Source organism: Hipposideros armiger, unplaced genomic scaffold, assembly GCF_001890085.2.
Source record: "Hipposideros armiger isolate ML-2016 unplaced genomic scaffold, ASM189008v1 scaffold_155, whole genome shotgun sequence".
Taxonomy (NCBI): domain Eukaryota; kingdom Metazoa; phylum Chordata; class Mammalia; order Chiroptera; family Hipposideridae; genus Hipposideros; species Hipposideros armiger.
Genome location: NW_017731505.1, coordinates 1116057 through 1138459, shown reverse-complemented (window position 1 = coordinate 1138459; position 22403 = coordinate 1116057). Strand labels below are relative to the sequence as shown.

The 22403-nt window shown below is 41.8% G+C and overlaps 2 protein-coding genes across 3 annotated transcripts in view; one reads left to right on the top strand and one right to left on the bottom strand.

The window, feature by feature from the left end:
- FRMPD4 (FERM and PDZ domain containing 4) overlaps positions 1-22403 on the top strand; it is a 748742-nt gene that overhangs the window by 51363 nt on the left and 674976 nt on the right. The window lies entirely within an intron of this gene.
- On the bottom strand, positions 10380-11221 carry LOC109387379 (40S ribosomal protein S6). The gene has a single exon (XM_019651217.1). It carries the CDS (start codon positions 11176-11178, stop codon positions 10498-10500), a length of 681 nt encoding a protein of 226 aa, XP_019506762.1. The 5' UTR covers positions 11179-11221; the 3' UTR covers positions 10380-10497.

Here is a 22403-nt window from a genome sequence, read left to right as displayed (position 1 = left end):
AAAACCACAATCTTTGTAAGTAAAGTCTGATTTTGCTTTAGCACTTTCTGTAGAATGAAGATCAAGAGTTTTCCCAAGGCAATGAAACAGAATGGAAGAGGAAGGATAAGGGCTGAAGACGGTAGATACAGTGAACAGCGGTGCGGTGTAACTCCAGACCAAGTTTCCTTTTTCTTACTTTTTTCTCTTAAATCTAATTTTTGTTTTACTGGTTTCAGCTGTACAAAACAACATAGTGATTAGACATTTACACCCCTCACAAAGTGACAACCCCCCAAGTCTACTACCCCTCTGACATCGTACATAGCTATTACAATACCATTGGCTATATTCCCTATATTCTATTCCCTGTAATAGCTGTAGTTTATGTCTCATGATTTTATATATATATATATATATATATATATATATATATATATTTGACAGTCAATATTATTTTCTATTAGTTTCAGGTGTACAGCACAGTGGTTAGGCATTTATATAATCTATAAAGTCATCTCCCCTATAAGTCCAGTGCCCATCTGATGCTTCCCTGGTGGCCTAGTGGTTAGGATTTGGCTCTCTCTTGAACTTCCTTTTTCAGTGGGACTCCTAGCAAACTCTGGTGAAAACAGATACGGAGAAACAACAATGACAGTTTCAATTTGGTAATCACAGTCATTTTAACTATGGTAGACAGTGCGAGCTGTGAGCACACCCTAGAATTGTGGTTCTGCCGAAGTCTGAGACTTGAAGAACACGGGTCTACAGCTCGGTGTCCCATAAATACAACTTTGTATTCCATAAATATTTCCTGGATGAATTAATTCCTCCACATGTAGTGAAGATTCATAGATGCAGAAAGTGAATTTATCCTTTCTGTTTAAAGGATTACTGCATCTAGCATGGTGAACTGATGGTGTGCTGCATCGGAACGGCACATTGCACAGTGTCCTTCGATTCTGATGGCATTTGATTAATAAGTAGTAAGAATGAGTTTTTTAAAAAGTCATATGAGTTTTCTGAGTTACTGTAGCAGAATACCGCCTAACCAGGGCTTGCGAACTCAAATGTCTCCAAGGGGCCAGGCTGGTAAGCTAGATAGGAGTACTGAGTAGATGTAAAGCGAGAAGGGGTGAGGGGCAATGGGAACAATGCAACCATTTAAGCCAGCACGTTCTATCTGAAAGCATTCAAATACACATTTCTAAAAAAAACTTCACATACGCGGAATAAAACACAGCCAACGGTCATCACTTTGCAACCCCTGATCCGAACCAATTAGTATCCTGTTACAATCTTCTATTGTATCACTTTTAAAGTCATAACCCCTTGAGTTATTTGAAAATTCTTCACAACTTTTAACATGCCACGCTGTTGCCAGGTTCTTTTCTCTCCCTGAGAAAGGACAGAAAATTCAAAACACACAAACAGTCTTGTGTGTTCTTTAAACTGTAGCAGCTGGTGGCTAAACATATGGGAAAGTATTTCTATGGGTATTGTTATTGTCTGTGTACTATGCAGAATGGGGAAGAAAAATAAACTTTTTTTCATGTATACGTTAAATAACGTGGTGTGGACACAACATATGCTGCTTTTGTCACTTAGATATTTTCACAATAAATTGTGAATGGTGTTCAGAAATTTAAATTAAAGTAACTTCTGGATACAGATACCTGCCATAGTTGCTATATATCTCTATAGGATATGTATGAGGCACATACTATGTGTTGTTTCTATACCATTTTATTATATATATGCCATATATATGCCCCCCCACACACACACAGGGACCCACACACACAGGGTGCCAAAAAATGTATACACATTTTGAGAAAGGAAAACTATACTAAAATTGTAATACTTGACATATATCAATAACAAAAGATTAATACAAGTCACATTTCATTTCTGCAATGACTAGAGGTGCTCAAAATGGTTCCCATCAGTGTCCAGACACTTCTGATGATGGCGAACTGCTTGAGCAACATTGACCAAAGTGTCTACTTGTCTACATGTTTTTGGCATCCCCGGTATATGTTTTGTCTATACCGTGTTATTATATATATATGATTAAAAGAGCTTCCAGCAGCATAAAACAAATAGCTTTCAGGATGTGCCTGTCTTGACTGTAGTTGACTTTTATTTCCTATTCTGTGACACAGTATGCTGACTTTATAAATGTTATTAGATGTTGACCTGTAAATATAAATAAGAATTATCAATAAATGGAATTATATTTCTAAGCACAGAGGTCAGATTCGCTTCTAAGTTGTATGAGGTTACTTTGTGAGCTTGTAAGTATCAAAAAGTAATAAAACCATTTTTGAAAAGCATTTTCAATTAGAGTAGTTAAGCAGATGTACTAATAATAGGGAGTGCTCAGTATTGGCTGCAGAGTGGGAGCTCGGCAAAACAGTCTTGTCCCTCAGTTTTAGAGGTAGAAGAGTTGCCCTACATTTTTATGGAAGAAAAGGAAATAGGCCTATTTCAATCTAGCAGACCCTGCAGCTGGGGCCTGGGGCATCTGATAATGAACAAGCCATGGTCCCTAACCTCACGTGGAGAGGAATATGGTACAGAGCTGTGCTGCTCAATGTGGCAGCCAATAGCCAAACGTGGCGTTTCAATGAATGAAAATGAAAAAAATGTCAGTCCAGTTCTTTAGTCACACTGGCCACATTGCAAGTGCTCAATGGTTACATGTGGTTAGTGTGACTACCATATATGATAGCAAAGATATGGAACATGTCCATCATCATAGAAAGTTCCATTGAACCGCACTGGTGTAGAAATCACGAACTCACCTCTGGAGTCAGACTGACTAGGTTTGAAACCAAGAGCTCTTCCTTGAGATCGCTGTGCCTCAGCTTCCCCCATCTGCAAAATGGGAGGATACTTAGAAGAGGGCTGCTGTGAGGATTAACTGAGTTCGTCAGAGAAGGTCCTTTTAGAAGTACCTGGCCTGTAGGAAGTGTACAATAGATACAGTGGGGCATTCCTCAGTACAGCTTCAACAGAACATTTGGAACATCCAGAATATGTAGCAAGTTAACTCGGACAGAGACACTGAGGAAGAAGCTTCATGGAAATGATGAATTTTAACAAGAACAGGAGTGGGTGGGCAGGAAGGGTTCCGCCTGTGCAAAGGCGTGGAGGGAGGCATGAAATGATGTGGCACATCTGGGTAATGGCGAATTGCCTGATTTGTCTGTGGAAAAGGGGAAAGGTCCAAGGTGAGGCTAGAAAGGCAGGCAGAAATAGCTAGTGCAGTGCCATTCATGCCACACGAAGGAGGCCAGGTTTGATTTTATAAAGCAAGGAGCCAGCGAGGGGTTTTGATGTGCCCATAGCTAAGTTTTGGAGAGATAACTCGATGGTGATATTGTGGAAGATGGGTTAAAGTGGGGGCCTGGCACTCAGGAAGGGAAAAGAGGGGTGACGTGATCTTGAACTAAGGCTGAGAAAGTATGGAGGCAGGGGAGAACAGAGTGCTGATAAATCTCGGGGGTGAATTACACAGGACGTGGGAAAGGGGGTTTGCAAAGCAATTCCTTGGGCTTCTGAGTTGGGTAGAGATACTCTTACTGAAACAGGGATTTCAGGAGAAGGGTCAGGCAGGCATCTCCTGTGAAGCCTTCCTTCTGGGACCTCTCCAGACCTTGCTGACAGCTGGGCTCCTGGTTTTTCTTACATTCTGGCTCTAGATGGCAGCAGCTACCAGTCACCAGCACTGCCTTGTGCTCATCTGAATGTCCCTAGGATAGGCTGTGAGCACAGGACCAGACAGTGTTTATCTGCTCTGTCATGCGCCATCTCGTGGAACCTCTCCCATCCTCTTTCTTCCCAGCGGAAATGCCCTCCCACTAAAATGCCAGGTACCCGTGGCCCCAGCCTCCCTTGCCTGTAAGACATGGGCACAGACATGTGATTCAGTCCTGGCCCATGTGCGCTCAGGGAACTATTGGGGCTGGGGCAAAAACTTTCTTCCTTGACAGAGGAACAAGGTGGGAAGCTTCCCTCCCCTTCCTGCTTTAAGACATTGCTCTGTGAAAACGTAACAATCAGCGCTGTGGCCGCCATATTGTCACAATGCGGCTAATGTGAACAGATCATAGAAGATGACTCTTAACCTGATATTTTGGAGGCCCTGGACCAAACATGGGGATGCCCTTCTCCTCACACCTCCCCCAACTCTTTACATCCCTTTTCAATAGGTGTTCTCTTACTCATGTCTCCTGGAAGGCAAACTCACCCCCAGTTGAGAGCTACTATTCTTGGCAAATGCTTTGGTTATGTGTCAAAATCTAAAAAGCAAATAATAGGGACTACACACATACCTATTAAAAATCACAGGTGAGTCCTTGGGAATCCATCAAACAGCCTACCGGATTGGTTGGTGGGGACGACGGGCCCTGTGGGGAGTGGGAGGCTGTGCACAGAATCAGGGGGGCCAGGTGAGATTACAGGTGCTGCAGAGGGAGAAACGGTGTGGCTGGAACATTTCAGGGAACTCTTAGGAAGTCAGGTTCAACAGCAGGCACCAAGAAATCATGCTTGGCAGTTATCACTGGAAAGATCCAATGACAGTTCCTGCCTACTTCAAGGGTTGAATTTGGGGATGAGTGGGGAAAATGTTCCCCAAATCAGGAGTTGTACCATGGAAGCTAGTATATGTTTCCAATTAAAGGCTATTCATTGAACCTGCCTCATTATATTGAATTCTCTAGGTTGTAAAGCTTGATTAGAGTAGAGCATCTTTTCAAACAGGCCTCCCTTTCCCACCCTGTTCTTCTTCAGACTGTCAGTTTATACATGGTACAGAGCTCAGCATCTGTGACAGCACTGCGTGCTATCTGCTGGGTAACTACTAAACTGTTTTGGAATGGTGCTGAGTTACTGAAGGACAATATGGCAATGAGGAATAAGGAAATGGATATTTATTAGCGAGTAAATCTCTTTTTAGCCCTATAATTCCTGAATTACAACACAGCTGTCATTCTTTTATGAAACATTACAGAAACACACCAAACTCCCCTCCCTCCCACTATGTATATTCTGATATAATTTTCGAAACCCCCCTCCTTTTTTTGTTTCTGATAAAAAGAGACTTTTTCTTCTGGACCACTGAGATTCTGCCTTGCGAAGACCAGGGGGGAGATAAGGGAGGACACACAGCCAAGGCTGTTTTCAGTTTTTGCAGTAACTGAGCTTTAATCACAATTGATGATTAATGCTGATATCTTTATTTAAATGCCAGTATTGTTATGACAGTAAACTCCAGTCAGCTGCACAATGGCCCTATTCAATAAATGCAGTGACCCTTTCTTCTTGCCTGCAGGTAGGCGCCAACAGCCTCCATTCCTCCTTTCCCATCTCCAGGCTGCAAACAATTAATCACAATACCTTCTGTACGGTAATTAGTCCTGTAAGATGAGCTCTGATTTGAAATAATGATTTGTGGAACAAAGGGAAACGTCTCTTTTGATAAGACTGATACAGGCTAAGCTTTAAATTCCCCCTCAAGATGAATTTCTTCACTTCCTAATAAGAAGATAGGAAGAAAGCAAAATAATATTTAATGGAAGCCTACTATGTGCTAGGATTTTCTCTCATTTACCTCTCACAGCAGCCCTGGGTAGCAGTTAGCAGTATGCTTATTTGACAAAGCCAAACTCAAAGAGTTAATGAGATGTGCCCAAGCCCACAGCACTAGTAAAGGTGGAAATCAGGTTCCAAGGACAAAGTGCTGTAGCTATGACACCCATTTCTTCCCCTGGGGCCAGCTGCTGCTCATTCTCTAAAGTCTAGGAGTAGAGTCAGCCCTGGACAAAAGGAGAGGAGAAGGATGTTTCCCCGCCTCCTCATGTCCCCTGAGCTACCTTTCTGCATGTGTCTAGCTAGAAACTCCACATGCATCTGAAAAGTCAGGGTGATGCTGACCAACTGCCTTAACAAACATCCCTCAACTTAAGTGGCCTAATGTGTTAGATGGTTTAATTGTCTCCGATTGTTTCATCTCCTACTGTGTAAGACGATATCAGCCTCATCCATTGCTGAGTAACTTGCAATGCCTATTTGTGGGGGTGTATTAGTTTGCTAGAGCTGCCATAATGAAATACCACAGACTGGGTAGCTTAAACAATAGAAATGTGTTGTCTCTTTTCTGGAGGCTGGAAGTCTGAGGTTAACGTGCTGGCAGGGTTGGTTTCTCCTGAGACCTCTGTCCTTGGCTCACTGATGACCACCTCCTTGTGCCCCACACGACCTACTCTAGATGTCTCTTCCATTTTTTATAAGGACACTGGTCTTATTGGATCAGGGCTCCACCCTTAGGACCCCCTGTATCCTTATTTCACTCTTTAAAGGCTCTATCTCCAAATACAACCACATTGGTGGTCAAGGGCTTAAACGTATGAATTTGGGGGGGTACATAATTCAGTCCATAACAGGGTAAGTAGAATTTGCACTCTGCTAACTGAAGCTTGGCCATATGACAGGCTTTGACCAATGGAATGTGAGCAACTGTGAGAGATGGCACATCTGAGCAGAAGCTCTAAGAGCCTTGCATCATGGCTTTGTTGTTGCTTCATTTTCCCCTGTGCCATGAAAACAGCATGTCTGACATAGGAGGCTGAGCCTTTAGCCTGGATTCTGGAATAAAGAAAATACAGGGAGCGTAGCCCCAGCCAAACAGCAGTTATCATGTAATATGAACTGTAAAGCAAACTTTGTTGTCAGAAGCTGTTGAGATGTTTGGAGTTGTTTGTCACCATACCATAACCTAACCTACACTGAGTGATACATGTAACAGCATAAAAATATATTTCTTGCTAAGGTACAGCCTGATACAGGTTGGAGATCTCTGTTTCTCTTTACATATGACGGCTCAGGAATCTGAAGTCCTTGCATCATAGGGCTCTGTCATCTTGTCCTCATTTGCAGCCACACAAATGAAAACAAGAGAAAGCCAATGATCTCTTGGGAGATTTTAGTAGACAGACCTAGAAATGGAGTATATCACTGTCTCCATTTCTTTGTTGAGAATTAATCTCATGGTCCAAACTTATACTAATTGCAAAGGCTAAGAAATATAGTTTCCCAGAGTCTCCAGGAAAAGGAAATATTGGTGAGCATTTTGTCACCTTCTGCTTGATGGAGCACCTGTCTTCAGTGTTTAATTCTGCGAGCGGTCCTTTCCTCCAGCTGTTAATTATACCTCATGGGTATTACCTAACATCATGACAGTAAGTGTTAGATACACATCTTTTTTTACAATAACAAAGGGCTTTTAAAGATCAGAAAGCCTCTTGAACCCGCAAAGGGATAAAATGCCAGTAACCTACCTGATAGAGGAGGGTAGAACCTGTACACATCTATTGTTCAGCCAAGCTGGACCCAAGTGGTTCAGCGGGTATTAATTATGCACTTAGCTGTGCCCATGTGAGACCATGGACAGTGAGCTGTGAGAAATGGAAAGTGACTAATTTTGCCTGGGAGATATTGAGAAGGTTGTATAGAAGAAGTGACCTTTGAACTGGCCCCAAAGACTGTTCTGCTAGGGAAGGTAGCAAATGACATTCTAGTCAGAAGGGGCGCTGCCATGTGATCACAATCAGGCAGACACATGAAAGAGCGATGCGTCATGGGAAATGCAAGTGGCAGAGTGTCCAGATCACAGCTCGCAGTGGGCTAGGGATGGGGAGCAAGTGATGACAGGGAGAAGTGAGGTGTAGTGGGTTGAATGGTGGCCCTCAAAACGTATGTCCACCTGGAACCTGTGGATATGACCTTATTTAGAAAAGGGGTCTTTGCAGATGGAAATAAGTTTCCAAATGAGATGATCTTGGACTACTCAGGTGGGTCCTATATCCAGTAACAAGTGTCCTTATAAGAAGAGAAGGCCATGTGAGGACAGAGGCAGAGATTAGAGTGATGCAGCCACAAGCGAAGGGATGCCTGTAGCCACCAGAAACTGGAACAAGCAGAGAAGGATTTGTCTCTGAGCTTTCAGAGGGAGACTAGCCCTCCTGACACCTTAATTTCAGACTTTGGGCCTCTAAAACTGTGAGATAATAAATTTCTGTTGTTTTAAGCCATGAAAGTCATGGTAATTTGTTACGACAACAGGAAACTAATGCATGAGGCTATGAAGAGCCTGTTCTATGTTTTGCTGAGGAGTTGGGGCATCCTGGGAGCAGGTGATGGGCAGAGGAGGCAGTATGGATAACCTTTAAGATGTAACTGATGTGGTCTGCTTTGTCCATCAGAAAGGCAATTCTGGTGTCTCTGAAGGGTATCGGGCACTTATTAACAGTCTGCTTGTGTTACCCCATGAGTTACCTCAGCACCCTCTCAGGGGCTTCTTAATGAGCTGCCTTTATGTAGATCCCTGAATAACCAGTTCGTTACTAAAGGGGAGTGAATCCTTTTCAGTGATTCTTTCTGAAAAAGCCAAATTTTGTAATTATCTGGCTATACATTGACTCTTCTGGAATGCCGACCTCAGCAATATTCTGAGTGTAACATATGTGTGGGAGTGTCCCATCGTTGAGCCCCCACATTCCGTGGAGGCTTATTTAGATACTTATTACTGTATAATCAACCACCCCAAAATGTGGTGGCTTAAAGCAGCAGCCCTTTTTATTGTCTTTCATATTGGGTCATTGGAAAAGTCATGACGTATTTTTTTCTATCTTTTTCGTTGCAAAAATGCATCATGACTTTTCTGACAACCCAATAGTTCTGTGGGTCAACCGGGCTCAGCTGTGCAGCTCTTCTGCTGGTGTTCCTTGCTGCCTTTCATAATTGTCATCAGATAACAGCTGGGTCTAGAGTCGTCTGGAGGCTCGCCTGGGACACTGGGATGGCTGCGCCTCTCTCCCTCTCCACATGGTCTCTCCAGAAGGGCAGTGGGACTTTGTTTCCTGGTGGTTTTGGGATCCTAAATGTGAGAGTTCCAAAAGAGAGGAAATGGAAACTGTTAGAACTCTTAAAGGCAGGTCTGAAATTGGGATAGGCTGACTTCTGCTGCATTTCTGTTGGTTAAAGCAGTCACGGTAAAGCAGATTCAAGGAAAGAAATAACCTGCATTTCCTGATGTGAGAAGACATAATTGGCAGCCATCTTTAATCCATCTCAAATCTATTTTCGAAAAGTTGCACTTCTGTCATTTTCTTTAAGCAGAACAAATGGGACTGGAAGGGGCACAGTGTAGGTATTTGATGAATAGACTGAATGGACACATGCATGTACACATACCAACAGTCAGCTATGTTTTAGAATTTCTCAGTTACTTTAAAAAGAATATTTGATAATAGCAAGGATATGATACTGAAATTGCCTGGAAATATAGTTTAAGGGTTTGATTAGAAAAGAGAGAAAAGCTTCTTACCTAGTTAAGACTATAGTGCCCGCATAGAGTGATGTTATTAATCAAATCATGTTGTTAATTGCAGGGTGGATATATACGAGTATACGACAATGCTGAGCCCAGGGAAAGCACTGTGTTTGTCCCTTGCCACGTACGAGACTTGTTACAAAGAAACATTAATGATATTTAGTTCCTCTTTCTTTTATGAATCTAGCAGATAAAACTGCTACAGGCATCAATTAAGAAAAATGAGCTATTCACTTAAAAACTTCATAAAATTAAAAAGCTTTTAAATCAATATATACATTTCATTTCACCTTTATTGAATAATTCTGCATTCATAAATCATATTTGCCTTGATTCACTTTTCCTAATCTTTACCTTTCTCTGTTTCCTATGATAGGAAACCTGAACGTAATAAATGCTTGAACTTAAGAAGCCATGATTGCTTCAGTATTATAAATTAAATGCTACTGGTCATATTAATGATTCAGGTCGCATACAGAAAGTATATAAAAAAGCTGGGGGGGAGTATCAATGACTGCTTTGGAAAGTGTTATTCAAATTAAGACTGGTGAACTGTCCAAGTACCTATGTCATTCTATTTATTTATTTATTTATTTATTTTAAAGATTTTTTTAATTGGGGAATTGGGGGATGGGAACAGACAAGTTGCTGTCCTTTTGTTCTTCAGTCTAGTTGTGGAGGACGTTGCTTCACTGGCCCAAGTTGGCACCATCATTGCGCTCTTCCTGGGCGAGGCAGATCAGTCGCCGGCTTCTGGACGGCCACTCACGCTGGCTGCTGGCTACATACGGTAGCCCATGGCAACCCACTGCAGCAGGGGCTGCAGCCTACGCCATCGCCGGCGACTCATGGCAGCCCAGCTCCAGGTTGAGCTGTTGTTCAGCATCTTAGCTGTATAGGGCAGTGTCACTGGCCCTCATATATGGGATCTGAACCGGGGACCTCTGGTGTCCCAAGCCAGTTCTTAACCAATGCGCTACTCGGCCAGCCCACCTATGTCTTTTTTTTTTATGTCTCATCTTAAATTTATTTGTTACTCTTACAAAGTCTCATTTTTGACTGGACTCAGACTTAGAGGTAGAAGCTCTCAGAGAGGACAGCATGCGTCTCTTGGCAATCTATTCCTGGTGTTTTTCTTTGGCCTCCTTCATTCTCTTAGCCAAAAGTTTAGCATATTCTGCAGCCTCTTCCTTATTTTTCTTAGTACGCTGTTTCTTCAGAGCGATACGCCGGCGTTTGTGCTGCAGGACGCGTGGAGTAACAAGACGCTGAATCTTGGGTGCTTTGGTCCTAGGTTTCTTACCTTCTTTGTTTAGGGGCTTTCTCACAACATACTGGCGGACATCATCTTCTTTAGAGAGATTGAAAAGTTTGCGGATTCTGCTAGCTCTTTTGGGCCCCAGGCGACGAGGCACAGTAGTATCAGTGAGACCAGGAATATCTTTTTCCCCTTTTTTTTCAATGACCAAGTTGAGAACACTCAGATTGGCATCCACAATGCAACCCCGAACAGATTTGCACTTTCTTTCTCCAGTCCTCCTTGGTCTATAACAGGAATGCCCCTTACTCAGGAGCAGGCGGACACGGCCATGGGTCAAGACACCCTGCTTCATGGGGAAACCTTGCTTGTCGTTTCCACCACTGATTCGAACCACATAACCCTTCCATTCTTCACCCAGAGCATCAGCAGCAACTTCTGTGGCCGTACGCTTCTCATAAAACGTACGAAGTTTGCGTTCATCGTCCACTTCAATGAGTTTCTGGCAGCCAGTGGCTGGGAAAGAGATGTTCAGCTTCATCTTGAAGCTGCCGACGGCCTCCGAGGCGCCACGAAAAAGAGCCCACCTATGTCATTTTAAAGCAGGAATCTCTAGCTGTGTAATGGGCAATGAAATTCTTCAACATTTACTTCTTTGAGTTGGGTGTCTGAAACCATATACCAGGTACTAAATCCACAAAGCAAGTACTGTTCTCCTGTTTGAACAAAGTGGGGGTCTTCAAGAGGACCAAAGAAAAAAAGAAGCAGCATTCAAAGTGCTTTGAACTCCATAAACATGTTCCTGGGGGCCTTTGGCAGGCCCATTCTTTCCCTATATCCTCCTCTACACGTTTCCACAGAAGAGAAAGAGAAAGACTGCTGATATAAGTCCCAACCGTAGATTGTAACGTGGAGACATCTGCACCAATTGCAGAAAAGGCTGCCAGTTCCATATTGGCCTCATTATTCATGGATCATAAGAAATAATTGTTTGTTCCTCTTGGAAGATGGCTTATCATCAGCGTTTATCCATTTGTACTAACCATACTCCTGCAATGCTCTTCATGAGGACAGGTGTCCTACCTTGCTTGACACTCCCTCTCTGCCACTGGTTGCTCTCCTTTTTTGCATTTGAGCTATGAGCTATCTCAGCAGCCTCAGATGATTGGTTGGAAATAAGCTTTCATTTAGATCATTGAAAGTTTTCCAGATGCGTGGAGTTGCAGTGAACCAGGAAAAAGCAGAAAATCAAACATTTTATATTATTGCTGCAAAATGATTTTCAATTCATCCTCTGCTCACATCAGTGCCCAGAAATTCCAAAGGATCAAAAACTTCATTGCTTCTCAGTGCCTCCACAGTCAGCTTTATTTCGGGAACCAATTGTACCCACCCACTCTCCATTGGGGAGAATAATGGTATGCATTGGTAGGATTGAAACCAAGTTTCCAAAATATTTGGTGACGTTACTGAGGTTAGCTTTGTGTCTTTAGGGACAATCAATATCTCGGTAGAATAAATGTAGCATTAAATTGCATTATTTCAGTGGCAAGACTTCTAATTATGATTCAGTTGATAAATCTGATGCTAAGCATGCAATAACCTTGCCTTTTCGTTTATGTTTGTCTCTGTGCTAATTTTCTTTTTTAAATTAAACTCTTCAGAAGAGAGCTTAAGGTGTAGAATTTTTATTTCAGTTAAATAGTGCTGGCTCATTCATGGCATATCCCCAGCTCTCTTGGCCCATTGCTGATCAGGCTTAAAGGGTGGATAAGTTTATTGAAATGATTTCCTAATGCCAAGCAACACCAAATCAAAGGCTATTGAGAAATGGAGAGCATCCCTTCGGCTGCCTGGCTTAGTGGCTTCTAGACTAGACCTACTCCCAGGAAAGCCTCCATGGTTATAAGGGTAACTTATTTAACTCATGAGAGAGACCAACCTTTATATATGTAAAGAAAATGGCTGGGGGAACACTTTCTGTGCCTACATTAAGAGGTAATGTCAACTATAATCTAATATACATATATAGTCTCAGGATGTGGAGTACAGCATAGGGAATAGAGTCAGTGGAATGGTAACAGCTGTATATGATGTCAGAGGGGTAGTAGATTGGGGGAGGGGGTTATCACTTTGTGAGGGGTGTAAAGGTCTAACTATTATATTGCTTTGTATACCTGAAACCAATAAAAAAAAAGTAATGTGTTCTTGCCAAATATAATTGGGTAGTATTTAGTATTTTGAGAAAATTCCTTGATGAAGGAAGCCTTTGTCTTTTCTAAAATGATTACTTGTTTGTCACTACTGTACTCACATATACGCATTCTCATGAGATTATAAACTCTTTGAAATTCTAAACAATATCTGTCTCTCCCACTGATGTATCCCCAATCTAGGATAGGGTTTGACACATGCCAGAGTGTGAACAGATATTTCTAGATTGAATGATGAAGGGATGAATGATACCTTTAAAGTTAATAGCAATTTACTACTGAAGATCATTTTTGTTGTTGTTATTTCATTTGTTTGTAGAGGAAAAGACACCTACACTGTTATGTGAACAGGAAAATACGGGCAAGACAAACAACATGCAACTGGTGTTTTCTTGTGAATATTGAAGGTCAAGTTCCTTCATATGTTCCAGTTTGTCAATAAATTTTGGCTTTTTGTGACACTGGATTTCTAGTGGTACAATAAACTATTGGTGAATTTTTTATAGTATTTTTGGGAGGTTTCAAGAGATGATTATTATGAGAAATGCCATATGTTTACCTGTAGGTCATTCTGCTACTTGCTAGTAACTGCGTTCCCCAGATCCCCAGCACTTACTGAAATATAGAAGCATTTCGCCCTTCCTCCTCGAGTTAGTCATATGCCACTTCATATCCATAGGTAATTCATACACATCACCCCCTCTTGGGAAGGACAAACAGCTCCCATAGCTGAAGGCTCATTCCAAAATGAGATCACGGACAGTGTTTAATTTGTTTAATAAATACTTCAGCCTCAACTACTTAAAAGCTTAAAGACAGCAGTTGTTGAAATAAATCCAGTGTTCGAATTTTGAGGAAATCCAGTCGACTTCAAGCAAGCTTCTAGATTTATCCCCTAGTTTAAAAGATTTAGGCAAGGGAGATTGAAGGCATGGAAGTTATTTTTAGCCCTGCTGAAATCGTGCAGGGACACATTTATTGCTCTGTAAGTTGAGGAGGCTTTTTTGCTCTGCTGAAAACATCAGGTCTTGTCTCTCCTTCCTAAGGGTGTATGTGTGAGACTGTTAATCATTGGTCATCAAGCCTCAGTTGTGACCATGGGCTTCCAGGAAGGACATGAGCAGTGGGGAAGTGAAGAAAACACACTACCCAGATGCTTATGAATGCCAAAGCTTTGGAGATGGACAAAGGCTAAGGCTTTGATGTATATACAATAGCAAGGTGAAGGCCTCTACTTTATCCTGCCCCATGTAAACCTATCTCTGCAAGAGTTGTGTTTTAGTGGAAATGTATGCTAGATTTTGCATTTTAATAGTAATTTGGCTTTACACTCTTACCCTATGTAGATTTTTCTGGGTGGGTATGTTGATTATCATTCTAGTTGTATGATGCATTTCAAAAATGTATCATTACTTAAGTACAAGTAATTTAAAAAGTGTTACAGAGGAAACACAAGTAGAATTCTGGCTATCATTGAATTAAGGGAGAAGTAGGATCCTCCCACCTCATGAAATCAACTGGAAATGAGAAAATAGAAGTTTCCTCAAGCATAGTGATGCTTTTGTAATAGATTTAGGACCAGATTTTGTGTCTGACAAAGGGGGTTAAGGATTAGGTTGTCTTCCATAACATCGGTTTCTTATTTTTAGAATAAGTAAAAGAAAAGTACATGGGATCAATTTTTTTATTGTGGTGAAATACACATAAAATTCACCATCTTAACCATTTTAAAGTGTACAATTCAGGGGCATTTAGTATATTCACAGAGCTGTGCAACCATCAGAACTAGCTTGTTCCCGGACATTTGTATCACCCCAAAAGGAAACCCCATACCCATTGAGCAGTCGCTTCCTATTTCCCCCTCCTTCCAGCTGTTGCATCCAAGTACCAGCCTTAGGCAACCAGTAAAATTTGCTTTTTGTCTCTTTGGATTTACCTATTCTTAATATTTCATATAAATGGGATCCATTTTTTTTGGATTTTTTTTGGGGGGGAATTGGGGGAAGGGGAACAGACAAGTTGCTGTCTTTTTTTTCCTCAGTCTAGTTGTGGAGGACGTTGCTTCACTGGCCCAAGTTGGCACCATCATTGCGCTCTTCCCGGGTGAGGCAGATCAGTCGCCGGCTTCTGGACGGCCGCTCACGGCGGCTGCTGGCCGCTCACGCTGGCTGCCGGCTACACACGGTAGCCCATGGCAACCCACTGCCACAGGGGCTGCAGCCTACGCCGTTACCGGCGACTCATGGCAGCCCAGCTCCAGGTCGAGTTGTTTTTCAGCATGGGATCCATTTTTTAAAAGAGAGAAATCTAAGGCATCAATCATCATCATTTGATAAGTGGGGTTAAAAGCAAATGGGTGGATTTTGTGATCTGCCAGCTGGCTACACCAGCAGTGAAGGGCAAGCTGGAGAATAATGACAATTGAGCAGAAACCAATGTTGGAATACCTAGATCCTATAGATGAAAATCTGGAATTTCAGGTGAGTTCCTATGTCCCCAAACCAGAAATTTGGGCCGAATTCCGGAGTGAAATCTCAAATTGTTACAGTGACCTAAGTCTGCAACTTGAAATGACCCATGATGAGCTGTGATAATTCAACTTTCTCCATGTCTACCCTTCCTTCTTTTGTTTTTTAAACAAGCTTATTGAGCATGTGGTATGGCCAACACTATGGAAACTGTGGTGTACAAAGCAGGCATTATCTCTGCCCTCACAGTTTACACTTATGTGGAGAAAGACAATAAAATAAGTAGCTACACTCTTCTGTAAGTGAATAAAGAGAACACCATATTACGAGTGAGAATAATTGAATTGGTCAGGTCCTTTAGACTGCCCATGATCAGGAATGGTCTCTCTGAGGATGCCATATTCAAATTAGGAGCTGAACAATACAAAGGAGAGAGCCAAGTGAAAAGTTGTGTATAAGAGTTCTGGGTAGAAGAATCACCATGTCCAGTGACATGGCAAGGAGCACAGTACGTTCTACCAACAAATGACCAGAACCCGGGCTGGCTGAGTGGCGTGTTGGTTAAGAGTTGGCTTGGGACACCAGCTCTGAGCAGCATGGCCCCGGTTTGGATTCCACATGAGGGCCGGTGACACTGCGCCCTCTCCAGCTAAGATGGTGAACAACAGCTCGACCTGGAGCGGGGCTGCCAGTGAGTCACCAGCGATGGCGTAGGCTGCAGCGGGGCTGCATTGACTGCTGTGAGTCACCATGAGCGGCCGTCCAGTGGCCGGTGACCGGTTGCCTCACCCGGGAAGAGCGCAATGATAATACAAACATGTGCCAATGAAGCGACATCCTCCACAGCTAGACTGAAGAACAAAAGGACAGCAACTTGTCTGTTCTCCTCCCCCAATTCCCCAATAAAATCTTTAAAAAAACAGACCAGAAACCTAGTGAAGGAGATGAGGCTGGAGAAGTAACCCAGGGCCTAATAGTTGATGGTACAGAATTTATTATGAAAGCAATGACCAGTCATTGGACAGTATCAAGTAAGAGACTGACGTGATCCATTTTTGGAAAATAAATTCACTTACTGCTCTGAGGAGATAGGATTGAGGGGGCAAGAGTAGACTCAGGGAGACTGGTTAGGAAGGTAATGAAAAGGTCCAGATAGTGGCAGCCTTGACAAGATGGACATACATCTGTTTATACAGTGATCATCTATGGAGTCCTATGGCTGTGTTAGGCAAAATGCAGTGAGCGTGGGTGTTTATGTTATTGGAATATTTTGTCCATATAACACCCTTCTAGGGGATTTGGAGACACAGAAGGTACAAATCAGGAATAAAGTTGGTGATTTGTCACAGTTTCATAAACATGTATTGAATTGCTCTCTCTGCCAAGCAGAAGATGGCACCATTTTCCTTCAGAATTTGATGTCATTGCTCCCATGTATATCTTCTTGGGTCCCAGTACTGCTGTTCAGATGACCAGAGCTGTTCTGATTTTTGATTCCTTGCTTTGACCTGGATTTTTGTTCTGAAAGCTGGAAGGATCTGCTCTGTTCTGCACTGAGAAGCAGATGGGCCTTAATTTGAGTCCCTAGTCATTCATTTTGCTGGGCACTCACTGGGCCAAGTCAGTCTTAACATTCGTGCTCTTCAGTACCGGAAATTTAAAAAATAATTTCATCGCTGATTTCCTATCTGTACTTTCTTTTCACTTTCTGGATATCTTATTACATTTAGATATTGAACTACTAGACTTAACCCTTTGTCTTGTTTTTCTTGTATTTTGGGAGCAATTATGTATTCAATTTTATCTTCTAACCTATCCATTGAGCTACTTATTTTTAATTTACATGACCCACCCTTTCTTTTTTATTTAGTCTCTGGATGTTGTTTAGTATTGGATCTGGGAAACTGGAAATCTAATTGTTTCTTAAACATACTTTTAACCAAGTCCCCCTCCCTCCACTTTTTTATAACTTCATCTTCTTCTCAACACCCTGAGGTACTTGATACTGCCAGTTCCTGAGCCTGTGGAGTAATCTATGGCAGGGATCAGCAAACATCTTCTCTAGACAGCCACGTAGTACATATTTTAGGCTTTGTGGACCTTACTGCTGCTCAGCTATCAAGTCATAACTGCTCAAGTCTGCAGCTGTATCATCAAAGCAGCCATAGACAATAACTAAATGAACGGGTGTGGACGTGTTCCAGTCAAACTTGATTTACTGACCCCTGGACTGTGATATAAATCAGGCTGCATTGTGGCTTTCCCACTGCTGCTTTAGGAATGGAGCTGCTTTTGAAGTCTGCTAATTGACTGATTTCTTATGCATCCGCTTTTCAGCTTCCAAATGTTTGTTGCTATCATTTGTCCTTCACCAGTTCTTGTTACTTTCAGATTATATGTTTTCAATGCTTTTACAGTTGTTTCCCTGGAGTTTCAGGAATGAAAGTAAATAGATATCTTGTTTCCTCCATCATCTTTACCTGGACACCACAGTTAAGCATCAATGAATGGTAAGTATGAGGTGTTTCCATTAGTTATTCCTGTAATTCGACCCCGACACTGTAGGCCATTTAAATGATTTTACTTGCTTCCCCCTTTTGCATGGCCCACTAATTTGGGTCTTCTCATTTTTGTTGTCCTTTGTTGTGATAGAAATTTTATTCAGCATTTCATTTCAGCATTTATCTGGAAATCAATTTCCAGCAATTCGTGGGATCTTAGCATTTGTAATTTCATGTAAAATTAATGGAACATAGATTTTCAGCAGTGCAGTCAATATATGAAGCTAACTTGCAAATGGCAGGTGCAAAGAAACAGCTCTCCCAAGGAGATGCCAGCACCAGCCTACAATGCTTACATAATCTGGAGGCTGCTCCTTCCATGACCACCCAGCAGAGGAAGAACAAAGACCACCATGGGCAGTCACCAGTTCATGCACCCTGAAACATGGTGGCAAATGCTGGATCAACATTTCAGGAAGTGCCATTGGAATGGTGGCTTTCTAACAGGATTGCATAATAGTACTGTCTGGGGAGCTTTGAAAAACCCTGATGCCTAGGCCCCACCCTATTTAAATCAGACTCTCACCTTGCAGAGCTCAGGCGTTAGCATTTTAAAGCTCCCCCTGTGAGTTCCTTATATAGTTTGAGGATTAACCCTTTATCAGATGTAGGGTTTGCTATTATTTCCTTCCATTCTGTAGGTTGTCTTTTCATTCTGTTGATTGTTTCCTTTACTGTGTACAAACTTTTTTGTTTGATGTAGTCGCACTTGTCTACTTCGCTTTTGTTGCCTGTGCTTTTGGTGTCATATCCAAGAAGTCACTGCCAAGACCAATGCCAAGCTTTTCCTCTATGTTTTCTTCTGGGAGCTTTATAGTTTCAGGTCTTATGTTAAAGTCTTTAATCCATTTTGAGCTGATTTTTGTGTATGGTGTAAGATAAAGGTCTAATTTCATTCTTTTTCATGAGGCTGTCCAGTTTTCCCAATACCATTTGTTGAAGAAACTATCCTTTTCCTATTGTGTATTTTTGTCACAAATCAGTTGACGTTATGTGCATGGATTTATTTCTGGACTTTATTCTGTTCCATTGGTCCATATGTCTGCCTTCGCACCAGTACCATACAGCTGGGCAAAGGATTTAAATAGACATGTCTTCAAAAGAGGACATGCAAATAAATGGCCACCAAGAGCAGTATATGAAAAGATGCTCAACATCACTAATCATCAGGGAAATGCAAATCAAAACCACAGTGAGCTACCACCTCACACCTGTCAGGATGGCCATCATCACAAAAATAAAAGATAAGTGTTGGCGAGGATGTGGAGCAATCAGAACCCTTGTGCACTGTTGGTGGGAATGTAAAATGGTGCAGCCACTATGGAAAACAATATGAAGGTTCCTCAAAAACATAAAAATAGAACTACCATATGATCCAGCAATCGCACTTCTGGGTATTTATCCAAAAGAATTGAAATCAGGATCCTGAAGAGATATTTGCAGGCCCATATTAATTGCAGCATTATTCATAGTAGCCGAGATATGGAAACAGCCTAAATATCCAACAATGGAAAAATGGATAAAGGACATGTAGTACATACATATACAATGGAATATTATTCAGCACTAAAAAAAGAAAGAAATCCTGCTATTTGCGACAACATGGGTGGACCTGGAGGACATTGTACTAAGAAATCAGCCAGTCACAGAAGGACAGATACTGCGTGATTCCACTCATCTAAGGCATCTAAAATAGTCAAACTCATCGAAGCCCAGAGCAGAATGGTGGTTGCCAGGAGCTGGGGGGAGGGAGAAATGGGGAGTTGTTGTTCATGAAGGGAGGGGGTGGGAAGAGTTGTTCAGTGGGTGTCAAGTTTCAGTTATCCAAGATGAACAAGTTCTAGAGATCTGCTGCACAACATTGTGCCTATCGATAATGATATTGTATTGTGCGCTTACACATTTGTTAAGAGAGTAGATTTCATATTAAGTGTTCTTACCACAATAAAACAAAAAAACCCCATAAAAAGTAAAAAAAAATTTAATTAAAAAAAATGCTCGCTGGGAGATTCCATTGCACAGCCAGGTTAAAACCTGGTGTATTAAAGCACAGCCTAATTGGGAAAGTATTTCTGCTGGAGTTTGTCTCCCCACAAGACTGCCGTTTTACCTGTAACCCCGTTCAGTGGTTCTTAAAATGTCACTGCCTGTGTCAGCAGCATTAACATCACTTAGGAATTGGTTAGATGGACAGAATCTTAGCCCTCACACCGAGCTACTAATTCAGAAATCAGGGTGGAGACCAACTCTTTGCGTTTTGACAACCCTTCCAGCTCATTCACATACATATTCAAGTCTGAGAAACATTGTACACTATTTAAATGTCCTGGGGTATGGGTGTATGGGTGGGGGGCATTAGGTTTGCCTATCAGCTCACTTTTCTCAGCAATAATACATTGACACCAGGATGTGACACAAAGTAAAAGGGTGTTTTCACTTGGGATAGGAAGTGAGAAAACAGTGGAGTGAAATTTTGGTTTTAGAACAAGATTTTTAAAATGTAAGAAGGTGAGAATTATGTCATGTTTAATTAATGATAGCTCCAATTTATGCACTATCTTAAGCACTTTCCACATACTATCTCATTTAATCCTCATAACAACCCTGGGAGGGAAGTGTTATTGTTTTTACATTCTTACCAAAAAGGAAACTGAGGCATGAGGAGGGTAAGTTATTCGTAAAAAGTTACACACAGGAAATAAATGGCAGAGCTGGGAGTCCATCTACAGGGTTCAAGGTCATGGCTGTACCGCCTCTATGTATAATTTTGCAAATGGATGACATCTTTATGGAAAAGAATCAAATTATAATAAAATCAATATAAAACTGAACAAAAATATAAATCTCTGAGCACAGCACATATTTATGATCCTTTATCTTAATTCTGAAATGGCCACAGCTTGAAAAAAAGACTTTTGTAAGTTTGGTCCGCAAACTCCTTTGTCTATAAGACCTGAACTGAAGCAGCCTGAGGTGATGCATAATCTCTTTTTACCCCGCATAGCATAAATATTCACCTTTTTTGTGGTGCAGTTATTGGGTTTTATGACTCTTTGCTATGGTAGACTCTGCTGGTGTTATTGCACAATACGTGGATGTGGAGATCCAAAGGGCTGTTTGCCAGGTGTTTCCAGCTCTCCTTTCTCTAGACACATTGTAGGCTTCCAATTCCCTTTCCTCTTTGATGTTATGTATGGCCATGTGACTTGATTTGGCCAATGAAATGTGAGAGATGGGGTATATGTCATTTCTGAGCAGAAGCTTTAGGAGGCAGCTTGAAATTAGCTTTAGCTCTCTTAACCTCTGGAACGCTGACCAGCAACCCTCCTGCCGGTGCTGCTTGACAGCCTGGGACCTGGAAGAGATGCAGAGCAGAGCCCCCACTAGCTTGGATTTTGGGGATAGTTGTTACTGGCGCATCATCTAACCTAGCCTGACAGATACAGTGCTAGAAATTCCGCTTTACCTTTGTAACATCTTACTCTCAGTTCTGAAACACCTGGCACCAAGGGTTTCAGATCAGAGATTGTGGGATCTCTATTTGAATATTTGAAATCAGGATTTCCCCCCAGAAAATGTAAACTTGGTCATTTCTTTGAGCACAGCCCATTTCCTGAAAAGAGTAAACTAGCATCTGAGCAAGTCCTCTGGGCTGAGCTCCTGGAATTGTCTTTCATCTTGGTAGCCTTAATGCGTGATGCTGAGTTAACACTTGGTAAATAGGCACTGAAAAAACAATTGATGGCCCAAGGACAGTTTAATTCCTGGACCTCTAGTCTCCAGGGGAAAGAGCAAAAGAAGAAGATATAAGAGTTGAAGGCAAAAGTTACCTACTTCATCTAGTTCACCATTTGGCCTCGCTCAAATAATGAACTAGAGGCACAGCAAATCCTGTTTGAAAGGACAATATTGTGGTTGTAAGTAAATGCTCATGGGTGGAAGTAAAGATTAACTGAGGTGATTTGAACAAGTAAGGCTCTTAGCACAGAACTGGTTTATAGTTAGCCTGTAGTAATTTTAGCTATGATTAATAGTAAATAAAAATTAGGTAGCAATCTTCGTGAAACTCGGTATAAGAGGGGAAATTGACTAACATTGTGGTTTGCAAATGGTGGTCTATGGGTCCCGATGCACCTGTTTGGTACCTCTAGGGTGGGAAATCTGGACCCTGGACAGGGCAAGAGGCAGCTGAGTGGGTGGAGCCTGAACCATCTATGCCTGCTCCAATCTCAAGTGGTCTGCTTCATAGGCATTACGTGTTAGCTTTCATGTTGGGTTCTGTTTGAAGAAAGGGTCATATGGATGAAAGCAACCTTGAAAGCCGTCAGAATACTATTGTATATTTTAGAGATACCTTTGGCAGCATGTGTTGAAAACCAAGGCTTTTTGATAAATTGTGTTTTAAAATTAATGAATAAGTTATTCACAGTGTCCTGGGTGTTCTGGCTAATTACAGTTTTAATGCAGCATCTTGACATAACATTAAAAAATATATTTAATGCTCTAGTAATCACGAGCGTATTT